This window comes from Delphinus delphis, chromosome 8 (assembly GCF_949987515.2).
Source record: "Delphinus delphis chromosome 8, mDelDel1.2, whole genome shotgun sequence".
Lineage (NCBI taxonomy): Eukaryota > Metazoa > Chordata > Mammalia > Artiodactyla > Delphinidae > Delphinus > Delphinus delphis.
In genome coordinates, this window is record NC_082690.1 from 104,065,046 (window position 1) to 104,091,321 (window position 26,276).

General features: G+C 40.2%; 1 protein-coding gene across 2 annotated transcripts in view; it reads left to right on the forward strand.

Annotated features, from left to right (window-relative positions):
* The window catches only part of PACS1 (phosphofurin acidic cluster sorting protein 1), a 140,061-nt gene that overhangs the window by 77,657 nt on the left and 36,128 nt on the right, over positions 1-26,276 (forward strand). For both annotated transcript variants that reach the window (XM_060019297.1, XM_060019298.1), the window contains exon 2: positions 23,780-23,867. In XM_060019297.1, the coding sequence (XP_059875280.1) occupies positions 23,780-23,867 (88 nt within the window). The remainder of the gene's footprint in view (positions 1-23,779; positions 23,868-26,276) is intronic.

A 26,276-nucleotide genomic window follows, 5' to 3' on the forward strand; every position in this document is an offset into this window, starting at 1 on the left:
TTAATCCTTGTATTTTTATGTTTTTTGGTTTCCTCCCTGGGCTGGCTAGGGTCATGACAACAGTATAGCCTTGAATGGAAGTGGGAATGGTGGACACTGTGTGTTATTCTTGGTTTTAAAGAGAAGGTGCTAATGCTTCACCATTAAGATTTTTGCTGTAGATTTTTGGTACATACCCTTTATGTCAAGGAAGGTTTTTCTATTCCAAGGTTGCTAAGAGCATTTATCACGAATGGACGTTTACTTTCCCCAGATGCTTAATATGATATGATCATATTGATATAATCATATATTTTGTCCTTTATGATCATATATCTTGTCCTTGAATCCGTTAATGGAAAGTTGCATTAGGTTTTCTAATGTTAAGGCATCCTTGTATTCCTGTACAAATGGGTCATGATGCATTTTTTAATACATTGTTAGGTTTAGTTTGCTAATATTTTGTTTTGAAATTTTGCATCTATGATCGTAAATGAGATTGGCCTTTAATTTTACTTTCTTGGGTACTAAGGATATGTAAATCTTATGAAATGGATTGGAAAGTGTTCCCTCTTTTTGATCCTCTGGAAAAACGTGTGTAAGCTTAATATTATCTCTTCCTTGAATATTTGATAGAATTTGCCTCTAAAAATTATCTGGACCTGGTGTTTTCATTTTCAGAAGAGTTTAAATTACTGCTCAATGTCTTTAATGGTTTTACAGCCATTCAGCTTTTCTGCAGCTTCCTTAGTCATTTCTGTTACATTGTATTTTTTAGGAATCTGCCTTTTTCATCTAAGTTTTCAACTTTATTTAAATAAAATGTTTTGTGGCATGCTCTAATAAATCTCTGCTTTGTCTGGAGTATGTCCGTTTAAAAAACGGTTCCAGGTTTCTAAATTTTATTAGTCTACTAAGTCATATATATTTATTTTCTATTTTATGAAATTTGCTTTATCCTCATCATTTTCTTACCTTGAGATTTTTTTGGTTTATTTGGCTGGGTTTTTTTGTTTGTTTGGTTGGTTGGTTTGCTTTGTTTTTGCTTTTGTTTTTTTTCCTTCTTATTGGCTGCTTAATTCATTTATTTCAACATTTCTTCTTTTCTAATATAACCACTTAAGACTGTTGTTTCCTCTAAAAAACAACAATAAGATAAAATTTCCTCTAAGAACCTCTTTAGTGGCATAACAAAGTTTTGATATACAATGTTTTAGTTAATTTTTGGTTCTGAATATTTTCTGAATACTTCTGATTTCTATAATGATTCTTCTTCCTGTGTTTCCTTTTTTTAACCCTTTTCCTCTGTTTCCTTTGAATTGGTTAAGTTGTTTTTTTTTTCTCTCACATTCCATTTAAACTACCAATTTGAAAGATAGGCATTCAATTTTCAGTTTCTTGATGATTGCTCTCAAAGTTTGAAAGTGAGTACCTAAGAGTTTAACGTTAGTTAGTTTCCATTTTCCTCTGAAACAATTCAGGGACCTTAAAAACATTCTCTGACTTCAGGCAGTTCCTCTTACCATGCATGCTATAACATTTACTGTGGGTAAATTAGACAGTCATTCTTGTTTCATATTAGCAGTTTGTTTAAATTTACCCACATTTTTATGATTTTCTTTGTCCATCATTTCTTTTTCTATCCTTGACCTTGATCTTCTAGGACCATTTTCTTATTTTTATCGTATAGCCTTAAGAAGGCATATTAATGCTCAAGCCAGCCTCTATGGCGCCCCAGTGATTCACCCTCTCTGGGATTCACACTTAGTATCCCTCCCACACTGAATGAGGCTGACCTGTGTAACCATTAGGATATCGTGGAAATGATGGAGTGTGACCTCTGAGGCTAGGACATAAAATACGTTGCACCTTTGCCTTGCTCTTTCTTGGACCACTCACTCTGCGAGGAAGCCAGCTCCCATGTCCAGAGGATATCAGTCAGCCCTGGGAGAGGAACTGAGGCCACTTGTCAACCGACAGCCAGTACTTGTGAGTGAACCACCTGGAAAGAACGCAGACCCTGCCGTCCTGGTCAGGATGATTGCAGCCTTGGCCAACATCCTGACTGAAACCTCCTGAGAGACCTTGAGCCAGGACCACTCAGCTCAGCTGCTTCTGAATTTCTAACACACAGAGAGTGAGAGATAATAAACGTGTGTTATTTATAGCCATTTGTATTGTTATTTAGCAGTAGATAAAAGTAATACACATAAACTCTCCTAAACTCTCGGTAGTAAACTCTCAGGTTTTGTTATCTGAAAATGTTTTAATTAACACTTAATTAACATGAATGTTCGTGAGGATGTGGAGAAACAGGAACTCCATATGTTGCTGGTGGGAATGGATAATGGCACAGCCACTTTGGAAAATAGTTTGGCAGTTTCTTAAAAAGCTAAACCTAAATGTACCATATGAGCCAGCAATTCCACTGGCAGTGTATACCCAAGAGAAATGAAAGCATGGGTCCACACAAAGACTGGTGTGTGGATGTTCGTAACATGACTATTCGGTAATAAAAAATGAATAAATACTGATACATGCAACAAATGGATAAACCTCAAAATCATTATGCTAGGTATATATCCTTTATGTACAGCTTTATAGAAGCCAGACACATATTGTGTATTTCCATTTATATGAAATGTCCAGAAAAGACAAGTCTGTAGAGACCGAGAATGGATTGGTTTCTTGGGAGGGTGGGGAACAGGGATTGAATGTAAATGGGCAGCAAGGGATCATTTTGTTGATGGAAACATTCTAAAACTGTATTGTGGCTGCACCATCTGGTAAATTTACTAAAAATCATTGAGTTATGCGCTTAAAATAGGTGAACTATGTAACATGTAAATTAAACCTCAATAAAATTGATTTTTTTTAAGTCAGTTGTCAGTCTGATTGTTTCTTATTTGTCTTTTTTTCTACAGGAGCTTTTAAGTCTTCTTGTCTTTGGTGTGTTCTGCAGGTTTACAGTAATATGTCTGAGTGTGGATTCATTTTTATTTACCCTCCTTCAGATTTGTTGGACTTTCCAAATCTGAGGATGGGTGGCTTTGGAAAATTCTGGAGAATTCTTTGCTATTATCTCTTTGAATAATGTCCCTCCCCTAATTTCTCTGTTTCTCCTAGATGTTCATTATATTTCAGATCTAACTTTTCTGTTTTCTTTTATTTCATATTTACCATTTCATTGTCACACTGATAACATTTTGTATAATTTCATCAGATCTGTCTTCCATGTTACAAACTCTCCATCAATTCTAATGGCCAGAGGCCATGGTGTGTGCTTGTTAGAGAATATTACTAAACAGAGGCAAATGTCAGCTCCCATTTAGTGCCTAATCTCCCTGAATTTATAAAGTGGAGTGGAAAAAAAATAGTTTCCACCTGACAGTTTTCTAAAAAATGTTTTTAACCCTTTTTGCACTGGTACCAACTCATCTAGAATAAAAGAACCCGATACTTATGTCTGACTGTGACACCTTTAACCTAAGACCAATTAATGTGTTCTTTATTCTAAAGTCAGCCACTAAGAGACTTTACTTATCCTATTTTCTTGTTTGCCTGGAGTTGACACTGCTTGGTGAAATGGGTTCATGAATAATCAAGTAGTCTGTATAGAAATTCCCACTCATTTTTCAAGGGCAAAATTGTAGAAAGTATGTTTACTTGTTCAACAGTATTTTCACTGAGTGCCTACTGTGTGCCGGACACTCTGTTAGGTGCTTGGATTGCTGTGGTCAGATAAAATAGCTAAAATAGTTGTTCTCACTGTCCTCACTGAGCCTAGCTTGGGGACATATTAATTGAGGCTGAGGGGTACCAGACATGATCAGACTGCTGGTTCAAAAAGATCTCTAACCACAAGGTAAAGAACAAATTGAAGGGAAACAAGAGTGTAGGTAGATTGGTTAGGGGGCTGTTGCAGAAGTAGGTTATGGTGTCTTAGACTAGGTTGGGATTGGTGATAATAGAAAGAAATGGATTTGAAAGCCCTTTCGGAGGTATCGTTGACAACACTTGATAATGGTTTGGATATGAAGGCAAGGGAGAGAGAGCTGTCGTAGGTTACTCCTAGGTTTCTTGTTTGCTTAATAGAATGGATTGTGAACAGTGAAAAGGACGAAGTTTACTAAGGAAAGTTGGGTTTTGAACATGTTGAATTTGAGATGCCATTGATACTTCCAAGTAGAGCTAACTGCCAGGCAGAAAGCAGTTGAATATACAAGTCTGATGATTGGAGGAAATATGTAACTGATAAGTTGTCTCTGTATAGGTCCTTATGTATAGGTCTCCAGTTCTCAGGTAAAATTCTCCATCTTTTCGTCTCCTTTTTTCATCTTTTCTCCTGTTTGTGTTTTCTTTTTTTGTTCCTGTTTGTTTTTTAAACCAGATTAATTATTGTTACTTTTAGGTGCTTTCCAGCTAACTCCTAACATCTGGGTCATCTTTGGGTCTCTATCAGTCTTTTTCCCCCTTAGTTTCCAATTGTATGGTCCTGTCTTTTGCCATGTTTAGTAATGCCAGGCATTGTATACAAAAATAATTGTAGGAGCTTCAGATGATGAGATTTTCCTACAGTCAGGGCTCACTTTTCCCTCTGCTTGGCTGATCACCTTAATCCAATCAGAGGCTGTGCTAGATGGAAGTTGAATTTGCAGTTCTGGTGAGGCTCAGACTTTCTAACCTCTGGTTCCCCCCAACCCTCCGGGGTTTCCCACTGAGACCTCATGTGTTCTCAGGACCCTCTTCCCTGATAGAGACCACATTCTTAGTCTAACAAAACTGCTTTTCAGGAGATTTTTGCTTAGGTTTTTACTGCCTCGTACACCATCAGTATTCAGCAAACATCCTCAGAGAAAAACTGGCAGTGTGCTTGAAGCCACCATTTTGCTCATATCTGACACAAAGCCCAGATTCTCTGCCTTCCGCCCATATTCAGAATCTGTAATTTACTGCAAAAGTCAGCTCTCTTCTCAGGATTCTCTTCTCTTGGCCCCTCCAGAAACTCTCTACTACTTTATTTTTTAATTTGTTAAAGGTTTTCTCCCTATTACTTTTTTTTTTTTTTTTGCGCGGTACGCGGGCCTCTCACCATTGTGGCCTCTCCCGTTGCGGAGCACAGGCTCCGGACGCACAGGCTCAGCGGCCATGGCTCACGGGCCCAGCCGCTACGTGGCATGTGGGATCCTCCCGGATCGGGGCACGAACCCGTGTCCCCTGCATCGGCAGGCGGACTCTCAACCACTGCGCCACCAGGGAAGCCCTACTTTTTTTAAAAAATAAATTTGTTTATTTTATTTATTTTTGGCTGCATTGGGTCTTCGTTGCTGCGCGCGGGCTTTCTCTAGTTGTGGCGAGTGGGGGCTACTCTTCGTTGCGGTGCACGGGCTTCTCATTGTGGTGGCTTATCTTGTTGCAGAGCACAGGCTCTAGGCACGCGGGCTTCAGTAGTTGTGGCATGCAGGCTCAGTAGTTGTGGCACACGGGCTTAGTTGCTCCGTGGCATGTGGGATCTTCCCGGACCAGGGCTGGAACCTATGTCCCCTGCATTGGCAGGCGGATTCTTAACCACTCTGCCACCAGGGGAGCCCTCTACTACTTTAAAATAGACCGTTCCTGTATTTTAGCCGCTTTTTCCATTGTTCTTGGCAGGAGTGCTGATCTGCTGCAGCTTCTCCATTCTTCTATGAAGTGGAAGTCCAGCCTCTCTTCCTGTGAACTTCTTAAGGGTGGGGATTTTGTGTATTTTGTATTCCCTCAAAACTTATCATAGTAGTATATGGTGGATGTGTAACAAAAATTTAGTGAATTTACTCCCCATTTTTAGTCTTTAGATCTGCCTCATCTTTTCCAGAGTCTTGAACCATTGTGATCTCTAGTTGTTCTTATTAGATATTGAGTATTTTACTAAATATTGAGTAGATATTTGAGAATATTTAGAAGAGGTATATTATATAAATATATAAGGAATCATTTTACAACAAACACCCAAGAACCTACTACCCAATTTAAGAAAAAGAATTTAGTCATTGAGTTCCTTATATATCCCTCTTTTTCCTCATCCTTTTCCCTCCCCCTCAGAGGTAACTGCTATCCTCAATACATAACTGTGTTTATCATTCACTTGAATATTTGTCTTCCTAAACAGTGTATTATTTAGTGTTGTGTTTTGAGCTTTATGTACATAGATTCATGTTGGGTGTTTTCTGTTTTCTTACTGTTGTGTATATCTGTAATTCATTCATTTCCACGGATGTGTAAGTAGTATTCCATTGTATTACTGTGTATGCATGTATGTTGATAGACATTTGTGGTGTTAATGAGTTTTTTGTTTGATCTTTGTTTGGGGGTTTTGCGGGGTGGGGGTGGGGAGTTGCAAATAGTCATGCTAAAGATATTTTTGTGCATGTCTCCTGGTGGGTTATATCTATTAATATTCACTGTACTACAAATTAGAATAGAAATGTTTAAAATGTTTACTTACTAACTTATTTAAAAAACAATGATTTTAAAATTAAAATAATAAAATAAAAATTTTTCTGAAAGAAAAACTGTGGTTTCCAAAACAAACTAATGAGAAATATGGCATGGTTTTACATTTTTTTCAAATCTCTTTACTGTCTTAATAGAAAACCACTGATTTCTCCTGTCTGCTTCTGCATTCGATTTGTTACAGTGTCACACATGAGTGGAAAACACTGCATATTTGGGAGAGAATGAGAGTGAAAGAGGAAATAACATCTTGGAATCATTTTGAAAATAGTTTTGACCTTGCATACCTCCTGAAAGGATTCCAGAGTGTTCCAGACCATACTTAGAGAACTACCGCCCTAGGGTCTGTTCACAGACTAAGCCCCAGGGTGTGTGTGTTCTCTGCCTTTGCTTTGTAAAGCCAAACTCTTTGCAAAAGTAGATAGACCAAGTTGCCCTCCCACCAGCAGTGTTTAATTGTCTGATCACCGTAATCACATCACCTGATGTTGTCAGATTTATAATTTTTTCTCCTCCAGTGGAAGTGAAATAGTATCTCCCTGTGGTTTGATCTGCATTTTCCTTATCACTGATTGGTTTGGGCATCTTTTTATGTTTATTAGCTATCTGCTTTCCTTTCTTGTTAAGTGCCTATCTAGTATTTTTCAGCTGTAATTCAAGTTTCATTCTTCCTTGTAAAGTGAGATAAAATGTTTTTTGTTAAAATACTCATTACAGAGTCAAATTGACCATTCTCATTACATATTTTTATTTGAGCAATAATTTTAACATGTGAGGGAAATATTTGAGATTTAAAACATGGCATACCTAATTGTTTGTACCTCTTAATCCCCTACCCCTATATTGGCCCCACCCCTCTCCTCTCCCCACTGGTAACCACTAGTTTGTTCTCTGTATCTGTGAGTCTGCTTCTTTTTTGTTATATTCACTAGTTTGTCGTATATTTTAGATGCCACATATAAGTGATATCATATAGTATTTGTCTTTCTCTGTCTGGCTTATTTCACTTAGCATAGTACACTCCAAGTCCATCCATGTTGCTGCAGATGGCAAAAGTTTCACTCTTTTTTATGGCTGAGTAGTATTCCATTGTGTTTGTGTGTGCGTGTGTGTGTGTGTGTGTGTGTGTGTGTATACCATATCTTTATCCATTCATCTGTTGATGGACACTTAGGTTGCTTCCATATCTTGGCAATTGTAAATAATGGTGCTATGAACATTGTGGTGCATGTATCTTTTCAAATTAGTATTTTGGGGGTTTTTTGGATATATACCCAGGAGTGGAATTGCTGGGTCATATGGTAGTTCTATTTTTAGTTTTTTGAGAAACTTCCGTTCTGTTTTCCACAGTGGCTGCACCAATTTACATCCCCACCAGCAGTGCACGAGGGTTCACTTCCCTCCACATCCTCACCATTTTTATTTGTGTTCTTTTTGATGATGGTCATTCTGACAGGTGTGAGGTGATATCTCATGGTGGTTTTGATTTGCATTTCCCTGATGATTAGCAATGTTGAGCATCTTTTCATGTGCCTGTTGTATGGCCCTCTGATTTCTGTTCAGCCTGTTTCTTTTACTCAAATTGTTTATTTTTTAATTTATGGATTTTCAAAACTAGGAAAAATAGTATGGTGATCCCCCATGTACCTGTCACCTAGTTTTAATAATTACCACTATTAAAAAATCTTTCTCCTAAAAAAAAAAAAAAAAAAAAAAAATCTTTCTCCTAAAATGTAAATATATTTTTTGGTAAGAAAAATAGATATTTTTAAAATGTAAACAATACCAAAAAACTTAAAGAAGAAAATAAGAATAAGGTAGAATCCCACTGCCCAGCAATGACCACTGTCAGAATTTGTTTGAACGATCTTCCATTTGTATGAAAACTAAATGTGATTTAACAAAAATGGAATTATACCATAATTATTATGTTTTCTCAATTTAATATATTTAGATCTACATCGTCCCTTATAGTAACTATACATTGCTTTTTATATAAATATAATATTTATTAATCAGTTCCCTGTGTGTACTGCTCTATTTATCTTCTTATATAAATTTCTAAAAATGGGATTATACTTTCAAAAGGTATGCATATTAAAATTTTAATACTTATTATGAAACTGCTCTCTAAAAACTGAAAATTGCTAGTAGGTTTCATTCCTGCCAGCAGTACATTATAGTGCCTTTTTCCCATATTCTCACAACTCTGGGTCTTGTCACTCTTTCTCATTTTTTCAGTATGATTGATATTTGTGTTTATGTGATTAGTAGTAAAATTAAATATCTATTTATGTGTTTTTCACCACTCCTTTTTCTTCCTTTGTGAATTGCCTGTTAATATTCTTTGCCAATTTTTATTTTGAGGTATTTGTTTTTTCTGTTGATTTGTAATAACTCTTTGCATATTAAGGATTTGACATTTTATCATATCACAAATATTTTTCATTGTAGTTATTAAAATCTTTAAATCTTTTTGAGTATGTTCAGATTTCTTTTTTTATTATTGATTTTGCTATATAGAAGTTTTTTATTTTTATGTGTATCAGTCAGTTCCTTTATGGGTTCTGATTTGGTGTGTTGCTTAGAAAGCCTTTCCCCAACAGAAGATTAGTTTTTTAATTGTCCATATTTTCTTCTGCTACTTTTATGGCTTTCTTTCTTTTTTCTATTTAAATCTTTAATCCAGCTGAAATTTACTTTGGTGTAAGGAATAAGATAGGGTCCATCATTGTTTTTGTTCAAATAGCTAGCCAGTTTTCCAGTGCTATTTATTAATTGAGTAATTCATCTATTTCTTAAATACAGTAAATTCCTATTTATACTTGGGTCTAATTTTGGACTCTGTTCTCTTCCATTTATCTCTTTGTTTATTCTTTTCTCAATACCAAGGTATTTTAATTACTTTGGCTTTAGAATACATGTTAATGTCCTATTGGGTCAAGCTCTCTTCGTTATTCTTTGTCCCTAGAAGTTTCTTGGCATTTTTCTTTCCTTTCTTTCTTTTTTTTTCTTTTTTGTTACTATGAAATTTTTAAAACCTACAGAAAAGAAGAGAGAGGCATTTAGTGCAGCCCCATATATATTAATCTCCTACCTTGAGCAATTTTTAAAATTTTGTCCTATTTATTTTTTTCTGAAGCATTTTGAAGTTAATTAGGAAATCATTTCCTCCTTGAATACTGCAGCAAGCATCTCTACCTACTTTCCAATTATATTTATTATTATTTTTGATTAATTAACTTATTTTTGGCTGCATTGGGTCTTCGTTGCTGCCCCAGGCTTTCTCTAGTTGCAGCTAGCGGGGGCTACTCTTCGTTGCAGTGCGCAGACTTCTCATTGCGGTGGCTTCTCGTTGCGGAGCACGGGGTCTAGGCACATGGGCTCAGTAGTTGTGGCACACGGGCCCAGTTGCTCCACGGCATGTGGGATCTTCCCGGATCAGGGATGGAACCCGTGTCCCCTGCATTGGCAGGCGGGTTCTTAACTACTATGCCACCAGGGAAGTCCCTCCAATTATATTTAATTATTGGTTAGCATCCGCATTAAGCAGACTTTTGATTTTTATATATTTATTTTGATATTTTCTTAATGACTCCACTAGCTTTTTGGTTGATTCTCTTGAGTGCTAGTGCACAGTCACACACCTGTAGATGGGCTAGTTTTGTCTCCTGCTTGCTTCTATATCATTTATTTCTAATTACTTCAGCCAGCTTTTAAGACCAGTTTTATATAAGTAGCAGAGATAGGCCTATATATTGTTACTGTCTTCAGAAGGAATGCTCTGGTCTCTCACCTTCAATCCTGATGCTGACTATATGGAAAATATATATGTTTAAAGTTTATGTTAAGGAGGTATTTTTCTATTGTTCTTTTCCCAAGGGTCTTTTTAAATTAGGAGTGCATGTTGAATTTGATCAAATTCCTTTTCAGCATCTAATAAAATAATTGTATTTTTTGAGCTTATTAATGTGATAACATGTATTACTAAGTTCCTAATATTCAACCATGCGTGCCTTGGGAGTCTCCTTGGATATGATATATTTTTGTTTTCATATATTTTATTGGTTCTTGCCCCTGTTATTTTTGGCTGCACCCTCGAGGGTTTTTATTTGTTTGTTTTTGTCCTTCCCACACATGCCCTCTACCTCTATCACTGAAACACGTGGATTAAGGGGTTGTCACAATGAGGGACAGTAATTTAAGTGACTGGGACTTGTCCGATGCTGACGGCATGTACCCTTTTTGAGCACTTCTGATGTGCCAGGCTCTGTGCTAGGTGCTTTCCCATTTGCTAGTTCACACGGCAGTTCTATTTTATAGATGAGAGAACATACACTTCAGTCTCTTCTATCTTACTAAGGGGCTGCAGACCTGAAAATTGTCCTGTCTGATTTTAATAGGCAAGCCCCCTCCACACCTCCCCACACATTCGAGGCCTGTTTTCCTATCCAGAAGACTATCATCAAGAACTTTGTGAAAGAGGGGAAAATGTTACAAATCTTGTTGGTATGTGCAAGTGATTGGCATTTATACTCCAAAGATAAACATATGCTCAGTAGCTGAAAATTAGGGATTTATTCATAACCTTACATTCCTGTGCTTCGTAGAGTCATATCAGATGGCTGGGGAATAAAACGTGTCTAAGCATCTTCCTGGGTTCTGTTTCTTGTTTGGGTCTAAGTTTTTCTCATTCTCTGGTGTTTCTCCATTTGAACAATGCCTAATGCCATCTGATTTCTTGCGAGACAGTTAGAGACAGGAAATCTTTTTTCCTCTTATCCATTCACTGGAAAATCCACTCTCCTCTGCATCTCATTCAGCCCATCTCTTCCAAGTTGTGCCTTTCCGGATGATAATTTAGTCACTTTACTTTTTAAAAATCTGCTTTAGGGCTACTCATTTTAAAATAATAATGCCTTAGTTAATTGTTTCACAGTGAAAATTACGCTATTTCACGTGAAGTAATAATTTCAATATCTACGTAGTCAAGTAACTTCGTAAGCAGTAAAATACACTGCTCAGAAATTTACCTTTCACGTTATTGTTACTGAAGCTCATGCAGACCTCTACAGGCGCCCTGTTAAAATGGAGACCGTTTTAGAAATGGAGTTACTCTCACAAAGAAAAACCTTTCCCATAATTTTTTTCTATTGATTTGCACTTTATCCTGATAAATGCTGTTGTAGAGGGAAGGCAGAGCTCACTCTTCCCATTTTAGGATTAAAGAACTGCAGGGGAGAAAAGCGAGACTTGCTCACGTGACACAGCCATTTCTTGTTGGGACAAAAGAATGATCCAGGTCACTTGGCTTCTGGTCCAGCATTTATCTGCTCTGGTCCCAAGAGGACTGTCGGTTTGGTTCAGAGACTAGCTCTTCAGTTTTTTATTTCATCCAGATCTTTGTTTCTCCTTTCTTCCCCCTTTTCTGTCTAAAATATGGCCACTTCATTGTTCACTGATACCCTATCAGAATGGGGCTGGGGGCTGGGGATGGAATATGAGACTGTTTCTCTCCTGGTGAGCCCCTCTAGTTCTGGTTTGCTTGAGGATAAGTTTGAAACAGTTGTTAAATGCATATTGGAGATCATTTGTAGATAGCACTTAAGGCCGTTTCTCTTTTATCTTACAGCAAAGCACAAACTAGAATAATTTAGAAGGTTTCAAAAGATTCTTATTATATTTTCGTTCCATTTTATACCTAGTTATCAAGCTTTATTTTTATTCTTTCAGATTTGGTCTAATAAGATCTAAAGAAAACAGTTTCTTGAGAGAATTTACTTGGGCTCAAATAATATGTCCTCACTGAAGCCGCAGCTCAATTACTTGTGATCTTCTTTTATGTAATTTAGTACTTGTATTATGTATGCTGCGTTACATTTGTTGACAAATTGTTCAATATACTTAATTCCCGTCTCTCAAAAACTGCTCAGAAGCAGAGATTATGCCTCATGTTTCCATGTACCTCACATCTTCTAGCATAGAGCTGAAGTTCAGAGAAGATGTACAGTAAATGGTTGATGGAGATCTTGCCGGGCAAAGAGAAGGTCTTTAACCCAATTCTAGATGCCATCAGTGTTCCTCTGACTTCATCCTTCCTGTGGATGATCGCAGTGAGGATGTTCTCCGCAAGGGCTCGAGTGCCCGTGAAGTGGGAGAGAAATGGCTCAGTGCAGGGAATGCGGGAAGAGACCAGGAGCTCCCTCCTCTTTACAAGGGCAGTTGCCTCACTGCTCTTATTGGAAGGAAGTTGATCCCATAGAAGTTGATCCCACAGAAGAGCTAACCAAACACAGGCTTAAACAGTAAACAAGTAAGAGTGATGATGATGATGATGATGGTAATGCTGATGGGTCCAAGTGTAGCGTTTACTGCATCTCACCATATGCCAGGCCCTGTGCTGCCTTTCAGTCTCTCAATTAATCCGGATCACAGTGTTATTAAGTAGAAAGGATTATCTTCATTTTATGTGAGAAAACTGAGGCAAAGGGGTCACCAGGGTTACCCAACAAGGAAATAAGGGGTGGGATCAGGAAAAGATCAAGATGCAGAAGGAAGGACTTTGAGTAATCAGGGGACCATGATTTGTTGTTTTATTATTTTGTTAATAAGGGACTTAACTAAGATTTCCAAGTGGAGTCTTTAAAAATGACAGTAAACAAGTCCTGTTATCAATATATTTTCAAAATTCCTTTGCAGAGAGCAAGATTATCTCTGAGCTGAATAACCTGGGATCCTCCTTTATAAGTCCTTTGGATTCCAGCCATCTTTGTGACATTGTTTTACTTTAAACCATTGATTTCTTTGAGTTCTATTACCTAGAGGCGTGCCTTTCTCTGTCTGGCTTTTCACTGACGTTCCGGAGGTGGACTAGTTGGGGAACCCCAGCCATACCTTCCATTTAAAACCCCCTTTGATTAAGGACTTTTAACTAGAACTGCCCTCCCACCTCATCCCCAGATGAGGAGGTGGGTAGGAGGGTGGGGTACAGAGGGGTCTTCATTCAGCGCCCATATTTCTAAGTGGTGCTGTGGGACCTGCTTCCAACCCTCTGTACCGTGGAGATTCCTAGTTAGCTCTCTGAAGTGCAGAAGACTAGGGATCTGGTTCTTTTAGGGATCATGGAAAGAATCTTTTTTTCCTTCAACTTTTGAGAAAACTTCCTTTCCTTCTATAAGGATGGGAGTTGGGATTTCCTCATAGGGCATCACCCATTAAAATGGACTCTAGGAATAATTCAGCTGGTTTTCTTAAAAGTATCTGGGAGCTGGTGACTAAAGTCCTAACATCTTGGGAATCTATTCCCGTATATTAATAATAGGTTTACCGGGACTTCCCTGGTGGCGCAGTGGTTAAGAATCTGCCTGCCAATGCAGGGGACACGTGTTCGAGCCCTGGTCCAGGAAGATCCCACATGCCACGGAGCAGCTAAGCCCGTGTGCCACAACTACTGAGCCTTCACTCTAGAACCTATGAGCCACAACTACTGAGCCTGCGTGCCACAACTACTGAAGCCCGTGTGCCTAGAGCCCGCGCTCCGCAGCAAGAGAAGCCCACTTGCCACAACTAGAGAAAGCCTGCGCGCAGCAGCAAAGACCCAATGCAGCCAAAATAAATTAATTAATTAAAAAAAAGAATAGCTTTACCTGCATATAACAAAAAATAAGAAAAGATTTATATAAGATAGCGGCTTATTGCTTTCTCACATAAAAAATAAAAAATCCAGAGGTGAACAGTCCAGGGCTGATAGAGTAGCTCCCATGGTGTCGTCAGGGATCCTGGCTCCTCTCTTTCTAATTGACGTTCCTGACACATGGATTGAATTATCACAGTTTCCTCATGGTCCAAGTTAGCTGCCAGAGCTCAGGCCATCAGCCTGCATCACAGACCAGAAGAAGGAGAAAGGACAAAAGAGGGTCCTGTCACGTGAGTGAGCTCCCTTTAAAAAAAGTCTTCCCACATGTCCTACCTAATACGTCCACTTACACATTGGCCAGATTTCAGTCACGTGTTCTCAACCTAGCTGCAAAGGAAGCCAGAAAGCGTGGTCTTTTATTTCAGGAAGAAACATGCTCAGCTAAAAACTGGTGCTCTTTTATTAAGTAGGAAGGGGAAGATAGATGTTGGGTAGGCAATTAGCAGACTCTAGCACACTGGGTAGAACCTTCCTTTTAAAACAAAACAGCTTTGGACTTCCCTGGTGGTGCAGCGGTTAAGAATCCTCCTGCCGGGCTTCCCTGGTGGCGCAGTGGTTGAGAGTCCACCTGCCGATGCAGGGGACACGGGTTCGTGCCCCGGTCCGGGAAGATCCCACATGCCGCGGAGCAACTAAGCCCATGTGCCACAACTACTGAGCCTGCGTACCTAGTGCCCGTGTTCTGCAACAAGAGAAGCCACTGCAAGGAGAAGCCCGCACACCGCAATGAAGAGTAGCCCCTGCTCGCCGCAACTAGGGAAAGCCCGTGCGCAGCAACAAAGGCCCAATGCAGGCAAAAATAAATAAATAAAATTTAAAAACAGCTTTATTGAAGTATAATTGATGTACAGTAAACTGCACATATTTAAAATGTATAATTTGACAACTTTTGACACAAGTCCACTGAAACCACCACAATGAAGATCATGAACATATCCATCACTCCAATGTACCCTTTGTAATTGCTCCTTCCCGCCCCCTCTATGTCGGGGGTCCCCAAGACCACTGATTCTTTTCTTTTTTTTTTAATCAATTAATTTTTTTGGCTGCATTGGGTCTTTGTTGCTGTGCACAGGCTTTCTCTAGTTGCGGCAAGTGAGGGCTACTCTTCGTTGCGGTGCACGGGCTTCTCATTGTGGTGGCTTCTGTTGTTGCGGAGCATGGGCTCTAGGTACAGGGGCTTCAGTAGTGTGGCTCACTGACTCTAGAGTGCGGGCTCAGTAGTTGTGGCACACGAGCTTAGTTGCTCCATGGCATGTGAGATCTTCCCGGCCCAGGGCTTGAACCTGTATCCCCTGCATTGGCAGGCGGATTCTTAACCACTGCGCCACCAGTGAAGTCCAGGTTTGATGATTCTTAGGAGAACTCACAGGGCTCAGTATATAGTTGTAGTCACAGCTATGACTTATTTCAGTTACAGGATACAAAAGCCAAGTCAGGGGGGAAAGTGCATGGATAAAATCTAGAGGAAACCAGGTGCAAGATTCCAAGAGTCCTTCCCCATTGGAGCCACACAGGACCTAATTCCTCCAGCACTGGATTGTGACAACGCATATGAAATGTTCTTACCAGGGAAGCTCCTTAGAGACGTACTGCCCAGATTCTTGCTGGGGGCTGGCCAGTTGGGTACCCTCTTCCTAGCACGGAGGGCAACATGTATTCAGCATAAACCACATCATTTGTAAAAAACAGTTCAGGCACAGAGAGCCACTCTGACCAGTTCTGGAAGCCCTCCCAAGATCCAAGGTGTCAGGCAAGGGCCCATCCTGTAAGCAGGCCTTTTCTCGGGCCTGCAAGTTAATGCTTTTCTGTACACCGCCACCCCGTCCCCATCCTAAGGTAACCACAGGTCTGCCTTCTGTCACTAAAGGTTTGCATTTTCTAGAATACTTTGTACCTCTTTTTTGGCTTCTTTCACTCAGAATTATTCTGAGTTCATTCATGTCATGTGCATCAGTAGTTCATCCATTTTTATTGTTAAGTAATATTCCATTGTGTGGATATACCAGTTTGTTTATCCATTCGTCTGTTGATGGACATTTAGGTGGTTTCTAGTTTGGGGCTATTTCAAATAAAGCTGCTGTGAACATTCAGGTACAGTTCTTTGTATGGGAATATATATTTCCTTTTCTCTTGGGTAAATACACAGGAGTGGAATGACTGGATCATATGGTAGGTGTCAGTAGAACTTTTTAAGAAACTGCTAGGGCTTCCCTGGTGGCGCAGTGGTTGAGAGTCCGCCTGCCGAGGCCCGCGTACTGCAAAAAAAAAGAAAAAAAAAAAAGAAACTGCTGAACTGTTTTCCAGACTGACTGTGCATTTTACATTCCCGTCCACAGTGTGAGTTTCAGTTGCTCCACGTCCTCACCAACAGTGAGTAATGCCCAGTCTTTTAAATTTCGATTTTCAAGCAGGAAGGTAGTGGTCTCTCATTGTGATTGTAATTTGCATTTTCCTACTGACTGGTAAGGTTGAGCATCTCTTCATATGTCTTGCCTTCTGTATACCTTCTTTGGTGAAGTGTTTGATCAAAACATTTGCCCATTTTTTTCACTGGGATGTTTGTTTTCCTAACATCAAAATTTGAGAATTCTCTATATATTCTGGACCAATCTGTTATCAAATAGGTGATCTGCAAGTATTGTATCCCACTCTATGGCTTGTCTTTTCATTCTCTTAATAGCATCTTTCAAATTCATTTAGACAAAGTCCAGTTTCCTCATTTTTTTCTTTTAGGGATTGTTCTTTGGTGTCATGTCTAAGGAATCTTTGCCTAACCCAAGGTTCCAAATATTTTCTCCTGTGTTTTTTCCTTAGAAGTTTTATAATTTTATGTTTACATTTAGATTTGTAGTCCATTTTGAATTAATTTCTGTAGACAACTTAAGGTATGAATTGAAATTCCATTTTTTTAATTGGGTATCCAACTCAAACAATGTATGTCTCTCTATCTAGGTCTTCTTTAATTTCTCTCAGCAATGTTTTATAATTTTCAGTGTGTGTAGGTCTTGTATGTTATTTGTCAGATTTATCCCTGTATATGTCATTTTTTTGGATGCAGTTGTAAATTGTATTTTTTCAAGTTTCAATTTCTAATTATTTGTTGCCAGTATATAGAAATACCATTGATTTTTGTATATTGATTATATTGATCTTGTTTCCTGCAACTTTTCTAAACTCACTTATTATTCTAATATTTTTTGAAGATTACATCAAATTTTCTATATAGATAATCACATCATCTGAAAATAAATTCCGATCTTAGATACCTTTTTTTTCTTAATTTATTTGGTTGCACTGAGTCTTAGTTGCAGCAGGTGGGCTCCTTAGTTACGGCATGCAAACTCTTAGTTGCAGCATGCACGTGGGATCTAGTTCCCTGACCAGGGATCAAACCCAGGCCCCCTGCATTGGGAGCATGGAGTCTTAACCACTGCGCCACCAGGGAAGTCCTGCATTCCTGAGATAAAACCTACTTGGTCGAGGTATATTATTCTTTTTACATATATTGATATTTTAATATATTGTTTATACTATTTTGGATATATTGAGTTAAATAAAATATATTACTAAAGTTAATTTCACCTTTGTTTTTACTTTTTAAAAAATATGGCTATCAGGAGAAGTTTAAATTACAAATGTGGCTTGCACTATATTTCTGTTGGACAGGAAGTTTACAGTCAGGATACGGGGATAGAGCTAAGATTGAAACAGATTTGCTATCTCCCAGTTCCTTTCCTCCCATTCTCTCTTAAATTTATTCCAGTTTGGCTTTCATTTTCACTCTTCCAGTGAAACCGCCCTTGTTGAGGTCCTCAGTGGCTTCCATATCGCTAAATTCAGTGATCAGTTTTCAGTGCCCCTCTTGACCCATCAGCAGCAAGTGATACAGCTGACCATTCCCTCTTGGCTTCTAGAATATTGCGTTCATTTGATATTCCCCCTGCTTCACTGGTTAATTCTTCTTCATATCCTTTGCTAGTTCATCCTCTTCATCTCTCTGTCTTAATGTTGAAATATTCTTGGGCTCAGTCCTGGTCCTCTTCTCTGTATACTCACTCATCCTCATGATTTTAAATTCCATCTTTATGCTGCACTTCCGTCTTGATGTTCCCAGCCCACAGGCAGACTTGTGTACCTTAACTCTCTGCTCAGCATCTCTACTAGACATCTCAAATTTAAAACGTCCAAAATTGAACTCTCAATCTTAAACTCCCAAAACCAGCCTTGCCCAGAGCTTTCCCCATCTCAGTTAATGATAACCCCATCTTTCCAGATGTTCAGGCCCCAAAGCCTATATTTTCAACAATATATCCAGAATTCAAACCACTTTTCACCACCTCCACTGCCCCTACCCTCCAAACCTCTGCCGTCTGTTGCTTGCACTACTGCAGTTGCTTTCTAACTCTCAACCTTTTCCCCTTTTCCCTTGGCTTCCCTCCATTCTGTCGTAATAGAACAGCTAAAAGAATCCCATTAAAATGTAAAACAGGCCATGTCTCTCTCACGTAAAGCCAGTGGCTCCCCATTTCTTGCAGAGTAAGAACCAGATCCTTACTGTGGTTTACAAAGCTTTGCATAGCTGGTATGGCTCCGCTACCCACAATGCATGTGTTTGACCTTGTCCCATACCACTGTCACCCTTGTTCCCTCTGCTTCAGCTCCACTGGCCTTAATATTTCTCAAACAGACCAGGTGTGCTCCTTTGCACTTCTTTCCCTTAATCTAGAACTTCTCAGTGAGGCCTACCCTGACCACCTTACTTAGAATTACAACGCTCCCTGCCCTCCTCTGCCTCACACTCCCAATCCCCCTCACCTAGCTCTATTTTAACACAATCTAACATACTATGTAATTTATTTAATAATTATGTTTATTGTTATTGACAGTTTTTTTCTCTAGAATATAAATTCCATGACAAGAATTTTGTCTGTTTTGTTTCCTGATGCATCGCAAGTGACTGGAACAGTGACTAGCTCAGCATAGGCTGATGGATGACTGACAGAGTAATATGACAGAACTGTAATTCAGACCAGGTTATGTCTGACTCTAAAGCCTTCATTCTGGTCTTAAAAGTCTTTTTTTTGATGTGTAGTTTGTGTACAGTGTGGTGCCTGGGCCTTGAACATAAAGCAGCTCTGTGGATTTTTGCAGGTGTGAATATCCACGTGGCCACCGTCGTGGGTGTCTCAGTCACCCCCAAAGGGTTCCCTTAAGACCCTTCCCAGTCAATGTCTCCACCTGCCTCAGTTACTGAACTGGCTCCTATCGCCATGCATTGGTCTTACCTATCCTTGAACTTCGTATGAGTGGAATCATATAGTCTTTTGTGTCTGCCTTTTTTAGCTTAGCACAGTGTTTCTGAAATTTGTCCATGTTGTCCCATGCATCAGTAGCTTGTCGTCTTTGTATGCCACAATTCGTTGGTCCATCCTGTTAGTGGACACTTAGGCTGTTTCCAGTTTAGGGCTGCTGTGAACATTCTGTCTTTGTGTGGCCTGTGCCCTCGTTTTTCTCGGCTTCTCTTGGGACCTGGGCAGAGGAATAGGCATGTATTTAATATCTACTAATAAGCTACCAGGTGGTTTCTCAGATACCTGTCTGACGCTGCACTCTTACCAGCCACGTATGGGGCTTCTGGTTAGTCCACATCTTCACTAGCACTTGGAATTACCAGTCTTTATGATTTTAGTGTAAAGTTATTTTCTGCTGTAGAAAAACTGATTAAAGCTGGAGTATGGTCAGGGAAGGACTCTTCTTTCAGGCCTTGGGTACTGTATTTTTACTGCATATGAAGTGCCCAACCGATAAAACATATAGTAACAAAAAACCCTAGGATCAGCATCTAATCAGCCTCTTACGTGTTGAGACACCTCCGTCGGAACATCTTGCCAGACTCAGTCATCCTTAGAACTATATCTGGGACTGTTTCAATCAGTATTGTGTGAGTGTGGGTTTAAGGAGAAATGTGTCTTATTTACTCAGAGTTTTTCTATTGTATTAAGATATCTGTCGGAAATATTTACTTGTAATTAAAATAATTTCTTCTTACCTTCAAATAAGTGCCCTGTACTAATTTTAATTGGGTTCTGACCTAAGATAAACCTAAGTTTGCATCTTGGCTCAACCACTTTCTTGTGTGACCTTGGGCAAGTTTCTTAATCCTTCTCAACATCCTTATCTGTAAGCTAGGTAGAGTACCCCACCTCTTAGAATTATTGTAAGACTTACATGAAGTAGTGAAATGTATCTCAAGCAACTGGTACATGGTAGATGCTTAATGAGTCACATTTTCTTATGCTTTGAAGAACCAGAATACATTTAAGTCCCCACATCCCCTTGAGTGATACCATTAAAAACAAACAAAAAGACCTGTTGAACTGATTGCCAATAGTATGGAAATCAATGTGGCATGTCTAGTTTCTGAGCAAACACTAAACACATCCAGTCTTGTTATTATTTTGTTACCTAAGGTACTAGATCATTGTTGGCTTTCTTCTTGACATAAGGTGCTGTGGCCTAAAGGTTTGTTTATTTATTCACCAAATATTTATTGGTATATGATGTGTTTTTCCCTCCTAACAAAATTCCACCATATTACCTATTACAATATTTTATATGTTATGTAAGAGGAAAGATGGTCCAGAGCCTCATGGGGCATAGAAGAGCTGAGGACAAGAAGTGTCGTGTAAGTCGTTGCTTGTCTTCCCCACCAGACTGTGTAATGTGCATGAGGCTGTGGACCATGTCCTCTAAACTCCCGCTAACCCAGTGCCTGGCGTACAGGAGATGCTCTCTCAACGTGTGGAATGTGTGAGAGGGTGAAGGATCACAAGCAGAGGGGAAGGAACACGCGTGTTCCCAGTTTATTCCTGTGACTCTTTTTTTCTCGCAGTGAGTTTATTCAGCACCAGCGCATCCGTCTGTAGGTGCTTTGGAAACAAACGAAAACCCAACTTATCAGAAGCATTTGTAATCGGCAGCCTTAGATGAGGAACAAAATTGGGCATATCCAGTCTTTTCCATTTGCTCATCCCAGTTGTGTTCCTTCCCTTTCCTCTCCAACAAGCCTGGAAAATCAGCTGAACAGTGTAGTTAGTAACACTTCTTAGTAGTCAACTATGTGAAATGTAATAATCCCTTGGGTGTTGGCAGAACCAGAGTTCCTTTTGGGCCAGCACGTTTCTACTCTGAAGGGAAAGGAGAAACAAGTGATGCTGTGGGTAGCTGTTGATGGGCGGGGGAGAGGGGGCGGCGAGCATGAACCATGGTGACTCCAGTTTAACAGACCTGAGCGTGTTTTAGGAGCACAGGTGCGGGAGCGCCAGTCATTGGCTGAGGAGGCAGCTGTGTAGTGGAGGCCTCAGGTCTTAAGAGGAGAAGCGTATTAGCTCCTACAGCTGCTGTAACAAATGACCACGGACTTAGTGGCTGAAAACAAAACACACGTTTATTTTCACAATTCTGGAGATCAGAAGTCCAAAATGGGTTTCACTGGGCCAAAATCAAGGCGGTGGCAAGGCTGCATTTCTTCTGGAGGCTCCAGGGAACGTCGGTTTTCTTGCCTTTTCCAGCTTCTAGAGGCTGCTTGTATTCCTTGGCCCCTGACCCTGGGGTTCTTCCATCTTCAGAGCCAGCCACACATCACTCCGACTTCTGCTTCCGTGGTCACATCTCACTCTCTGACTTGGGCCCTCCTGCCTCCCTCTTATAAAGACTTGTGATTGTAGTGGACCCAACCAGATAATCCAGGATCATCTCTCCACCTTAATTTAATCACATCTGTGGAGTCCCTTTTGCCCTGTAAAAAGTTTACAGGTTCTGAGGATTAGGAGATATTATTTGCCTACCACAAGGAGATTGGAGTTAGAATCTAGCTCTGTCACTTACTAGCTGTGGGAATTTAGCTGAGTCACTACTCTGTTTAGAATCTGTTTCCCAGGACTAACCTGGTGGCGCAGTGGTTAAGAGTCCGCCTGCCAGTGCAGGGGACACGGGTTCGATCCATGGTCTGGGAAGCTCCTACATGCTGTGGAGCAACTAAGCCCATGTGCCACAACTACTGAGCCCGTGTGCGGCAACTACTGAAGCCCGTGCACCTAGAGCCCATGCTCCGCAACTAGAGAAGCCACCGCAATGAGAAGCCCACGCACCACAACGAAGAGTAGCCCCCCGCTCACCACAACTAGAGAAAAGTCCACGTGCAGCAACGAAAACCCAACGCAGGCAAAAATAAATAAAATTTAAAAAAAAAGAATCTGTTTCCTCTTCTGTTATACGGGTAGAGCAGTGACCCCTGCCCCACCCCACCCCGCCCCCACACACACACTCACACACACACACACACACACACACACACACACACAGAGTCATGTTTTTGAGCTCTGGATGAAATAATGTATATGAAAAGACTTGATAGGCTCTCTTTTAGTTGATTTTGATTGTGACTTAAAGCAAAAGGAAAGAAAGAGTTTTATTTGCTTGCTTAGATTTTGCAGATCTAAGCAAGTGTTTGGGGTGAGGGTGAATTCAAAATTAGAATTCAGTTCTGTGGATCTGGATTTGCCCCCCTTTTTTCATGAATTACATGAATTTCTTCAACATGTATTCTTGTTCACCTGGTTTTAGCTAGAGGCCGTTTTAAGAAAGTGTTAAACTTCATTAACAAATATTTGCGGAGCAGCTGTACTGGGCCCTGCCCTTTGGAAGAAGGCCCAGAGGTGAGAGAGTGGACACGCGAGGAGCAGAAATGAATTCGGGGCGACTGGAGCTTAGAGAGTAAGGAGGAGGCCCAGAGGTGAGATCGACGGGAAACAGGGAAAATGAGCCCCAGGCCAAGTCGGGGTCTCAGGACCTGACTCGGGTCGGCAGCGTCCCACCTATAACCATCCTCCAGAACCTCACCGGGGAGAAGGATGTTTTAAGGACTTGAACCACTCAAACCAGAAGCAGAAGGGCAGCATCTGCAGTTTCCCTCCCAGCTCCTGCTAGAAGCCCAGGGTAGCCCTGCCTTGGGAGGCCAAGGTCGAGTCACATTAGAGATGCCAAGACTCCAGAGTGAGGGACAGTCCCATTGCTTTTAATTAAGGAGAACTTCCTCATTGTGGCACTGAAGATTTTCTGCATGTTTGAAGCAAAGTTTGGCTGAAATCGAATTTGTGGTCATTTAAAGCATTTCCTGCCAAATGGTTTCTGTTTTGTTTGTGTGGATTTTCTCTTTGTTGCTACAGATTTACATCGGTAAATGTTTCAGGTGTGCTTAGACATAAGGTGGAACTGGAACTGGGCAAGCAAAATAAACACTGATGCCCCTCCCTGGTCTACTCCCCGCTCCCAGATACGGCTCCCACATATTAGGAGTGAAAAGGCATCTTGGTTTTGGCTGGAGATAAAGGGGCATCCACAGACATTCATGGAATAATGTACCTTTTTGACACTTACCAAGTACAAAGGTTAAATAAGGGGGATGCTGTTTTACTGATGGTAGACACAGTAAACAGCATTCTAACATTCTTCCTTTAGGTAAAGCAGCATTTCCTCAACAGACTGTCTGTCACTTTTCTCATAAGTTCCTTACATTTGACTCGATCTTCTTTCTCAAAATTTTTCTAGGCTGTTCAGCTTGACCCTGAAGAAACTTGTCATGCTAAAAGAAATGGACAAAGACCTTAACTCAGTGGTCATCGCTGTGAAGCTACAGGTGAGTTGAACAGGATTGTTTGTTCAGGACCCAAGGAAGCTAGATAACCTTGTGCCCACTGTCGGGGCTTCAGAGATGCTGGTAGGGGACCAGCTCTCTCGTCCTTCACTCAGCAAAGCAGGTGCAATAGTGGGAAGACGATTGAGCTCCTGTGACCTACTGGGTCCCAGTTCTGCATCTTAGTTAAAGCACTCAGTCACTTTAAACCTTAGTTTCTTTGTCTGAAGGATAAAAGTGGCTCTCCCTGCCCTGCCTGTCTAACAGGATTAGCATGAAGATCCAGAAGTTCATGCTTCTGGATCTAGAAATTCAGAAGTTACTAGGGTGGCTAGAAATTCAGAAGTTACTAGGGTGGCTTGTGTAGGTTTTGGTCTTATTCCTGGGATTTCTGGGTATAAGGAGATGTATGGGTTGGGGAAGCAGCTTTGGCAGTTTTCTATAGGGTGGAAGAAACTTGTAGGTTATTATTTCAAACTTGACAGTTTAAAATTTACTGGGGTGTTTTGTCTTCTGAGTCATCCCCACATTTAATTCCTTGAAATTACCTCAGTAACTCCAGGGGACCCAAAGTATTTCACAAACATTCATATTCTAAGCATTTGGAATTTCAGTTTCAGGAGAAACTGAACTCCAGAAAGGTCAAGGAATTTACCTGTTGCCAGGTGATACCAGGTGGCAGAAGTGGGACTAGAAACCAGAGAGCCAGTAACGTATGTAGACGTTAAACTCCGACACCAGGGCTTCCTTAACCGATCAGTCCCTTTTAATGACGATCCCTAAAGCTTACTGAGAGTCTGAAGTGCCTCTGGAACCACTAAACGATGGAATCCTTCAGCTTAAGAATGGTGTATTTACTGAGTTCTATTTCATGGAAAAATAGTGGGCTGTAAGGAAACTCACTACTAACCAGAACATTTGATTACTGGCTCACCTGTTTGTTGTGCAGCGGTTTCTTGGCTTCACTAAAACCCACGTCTGTAGCATTTTCGCAGTATGTGAACCATACGCCGAGGTCCTCAGTTCTCTTTCTGAGATAAATACATTATGTTAATTTAGTCCTCAAAACTTGAAACACTTTAATTACTCCTTATGATTTCCTGTGTGTCCCTTATATTCAGACTCCCTGTTCATCTTCGTGCATAATTCCTCTCGATTCTGTGAAACGTTTCCAGACACTGTGGGTCGAAAAAACAAGTGTGGGACCATGATGGGCGAGTGGAAACTTGCGGTTCTTTTCCTCCTTTCCCGATTTCGCACCTGTTTCTAGGTCACGGGCAGTGTTCCAGTTTTCAGGAGTTATTTGCATAGCTAAAAGCAGTTGCCTTCCAATGCAAACACTGTTGGTACAGTTTTGAAAGTTCCTTGCTGCTTTTGCATCCCCGCAGCTAAATGCCTTTGCCAAAAGAAATAATGCCTTTTATTTCCTGATTAAATATTTAGCATTCCGTAAAATTTTAAATTATACCCCAAAGCTACAAATATCCTAAATTTTTTATTGCTTGACTTCCAAGCAGCTGAAAGTAATTACAGATGTTATCACATTCCTTTATCCAGTCACTTATTTATTCATTTACACATTTATCTAATAAATATTTATTGAGCACCTGTTATAGGCCAAGTATTGTTCTAGGCACAGGGGATTCAGCAGTGAACAAAACACACCCAAACCCCTGCCTTTAAGGCCCTTTACGTGCTGATAGAGCAGCAGTTCTCAAAATGAGGTCTGCAGAGCCTGGGCTCCCTAAGACCGTCTCAGGGGATACGTAAGATCCAAACTGTTTTCATGATAATACTGTGGCTTTACTTGCCCTTTCCACCACGTTGACATTTGCATTGAAGTTACAAGAGCAATGACTGGTAAAATGGCTGGCTGGCCCTTAGTGCAAATCAGGATGTCAGTAGTCATTGTATTGCCTACCATCGCAAACTAGAAGGAAGAGAGGAAAAGCCAGTTTTGCTTAAGAATGTCCTTGGAGAAGCAGTAAAAACTGTTAATTTATTTTGTCTCAACCTTGGAATACGCGTCTTTTTAATAGTCTGTGTGATGAAACGGAAATGTGCATACAGCGCTCCTGCTTCACAGAGGAGGCTACCGTTGTCTCGAGGACAAGTCCTCATACAACTGAGCTGTGCATTGAAGTAGCTGCTTTATCATGGAACACCATTTGTACTTGAAAGAGGGGCTTACAGACAAACTGGTTATTCAGACTCAGGTATTTGGAAGATACTGTCATGAAAATGAACAGAGTAAGCCCGTTCAGAAAATGAACAGTTTCCCACTTTGAGGGAAACAACTGAGAATATTTTGGGCCAATAATAAATGACATTTGAGCTTTCAAGTGAAAACCAGAATTTTGGAAAACTTGTCTTTGTCATTGTAAGCTTAACAGCTTCCCAGTTCTTTTTATT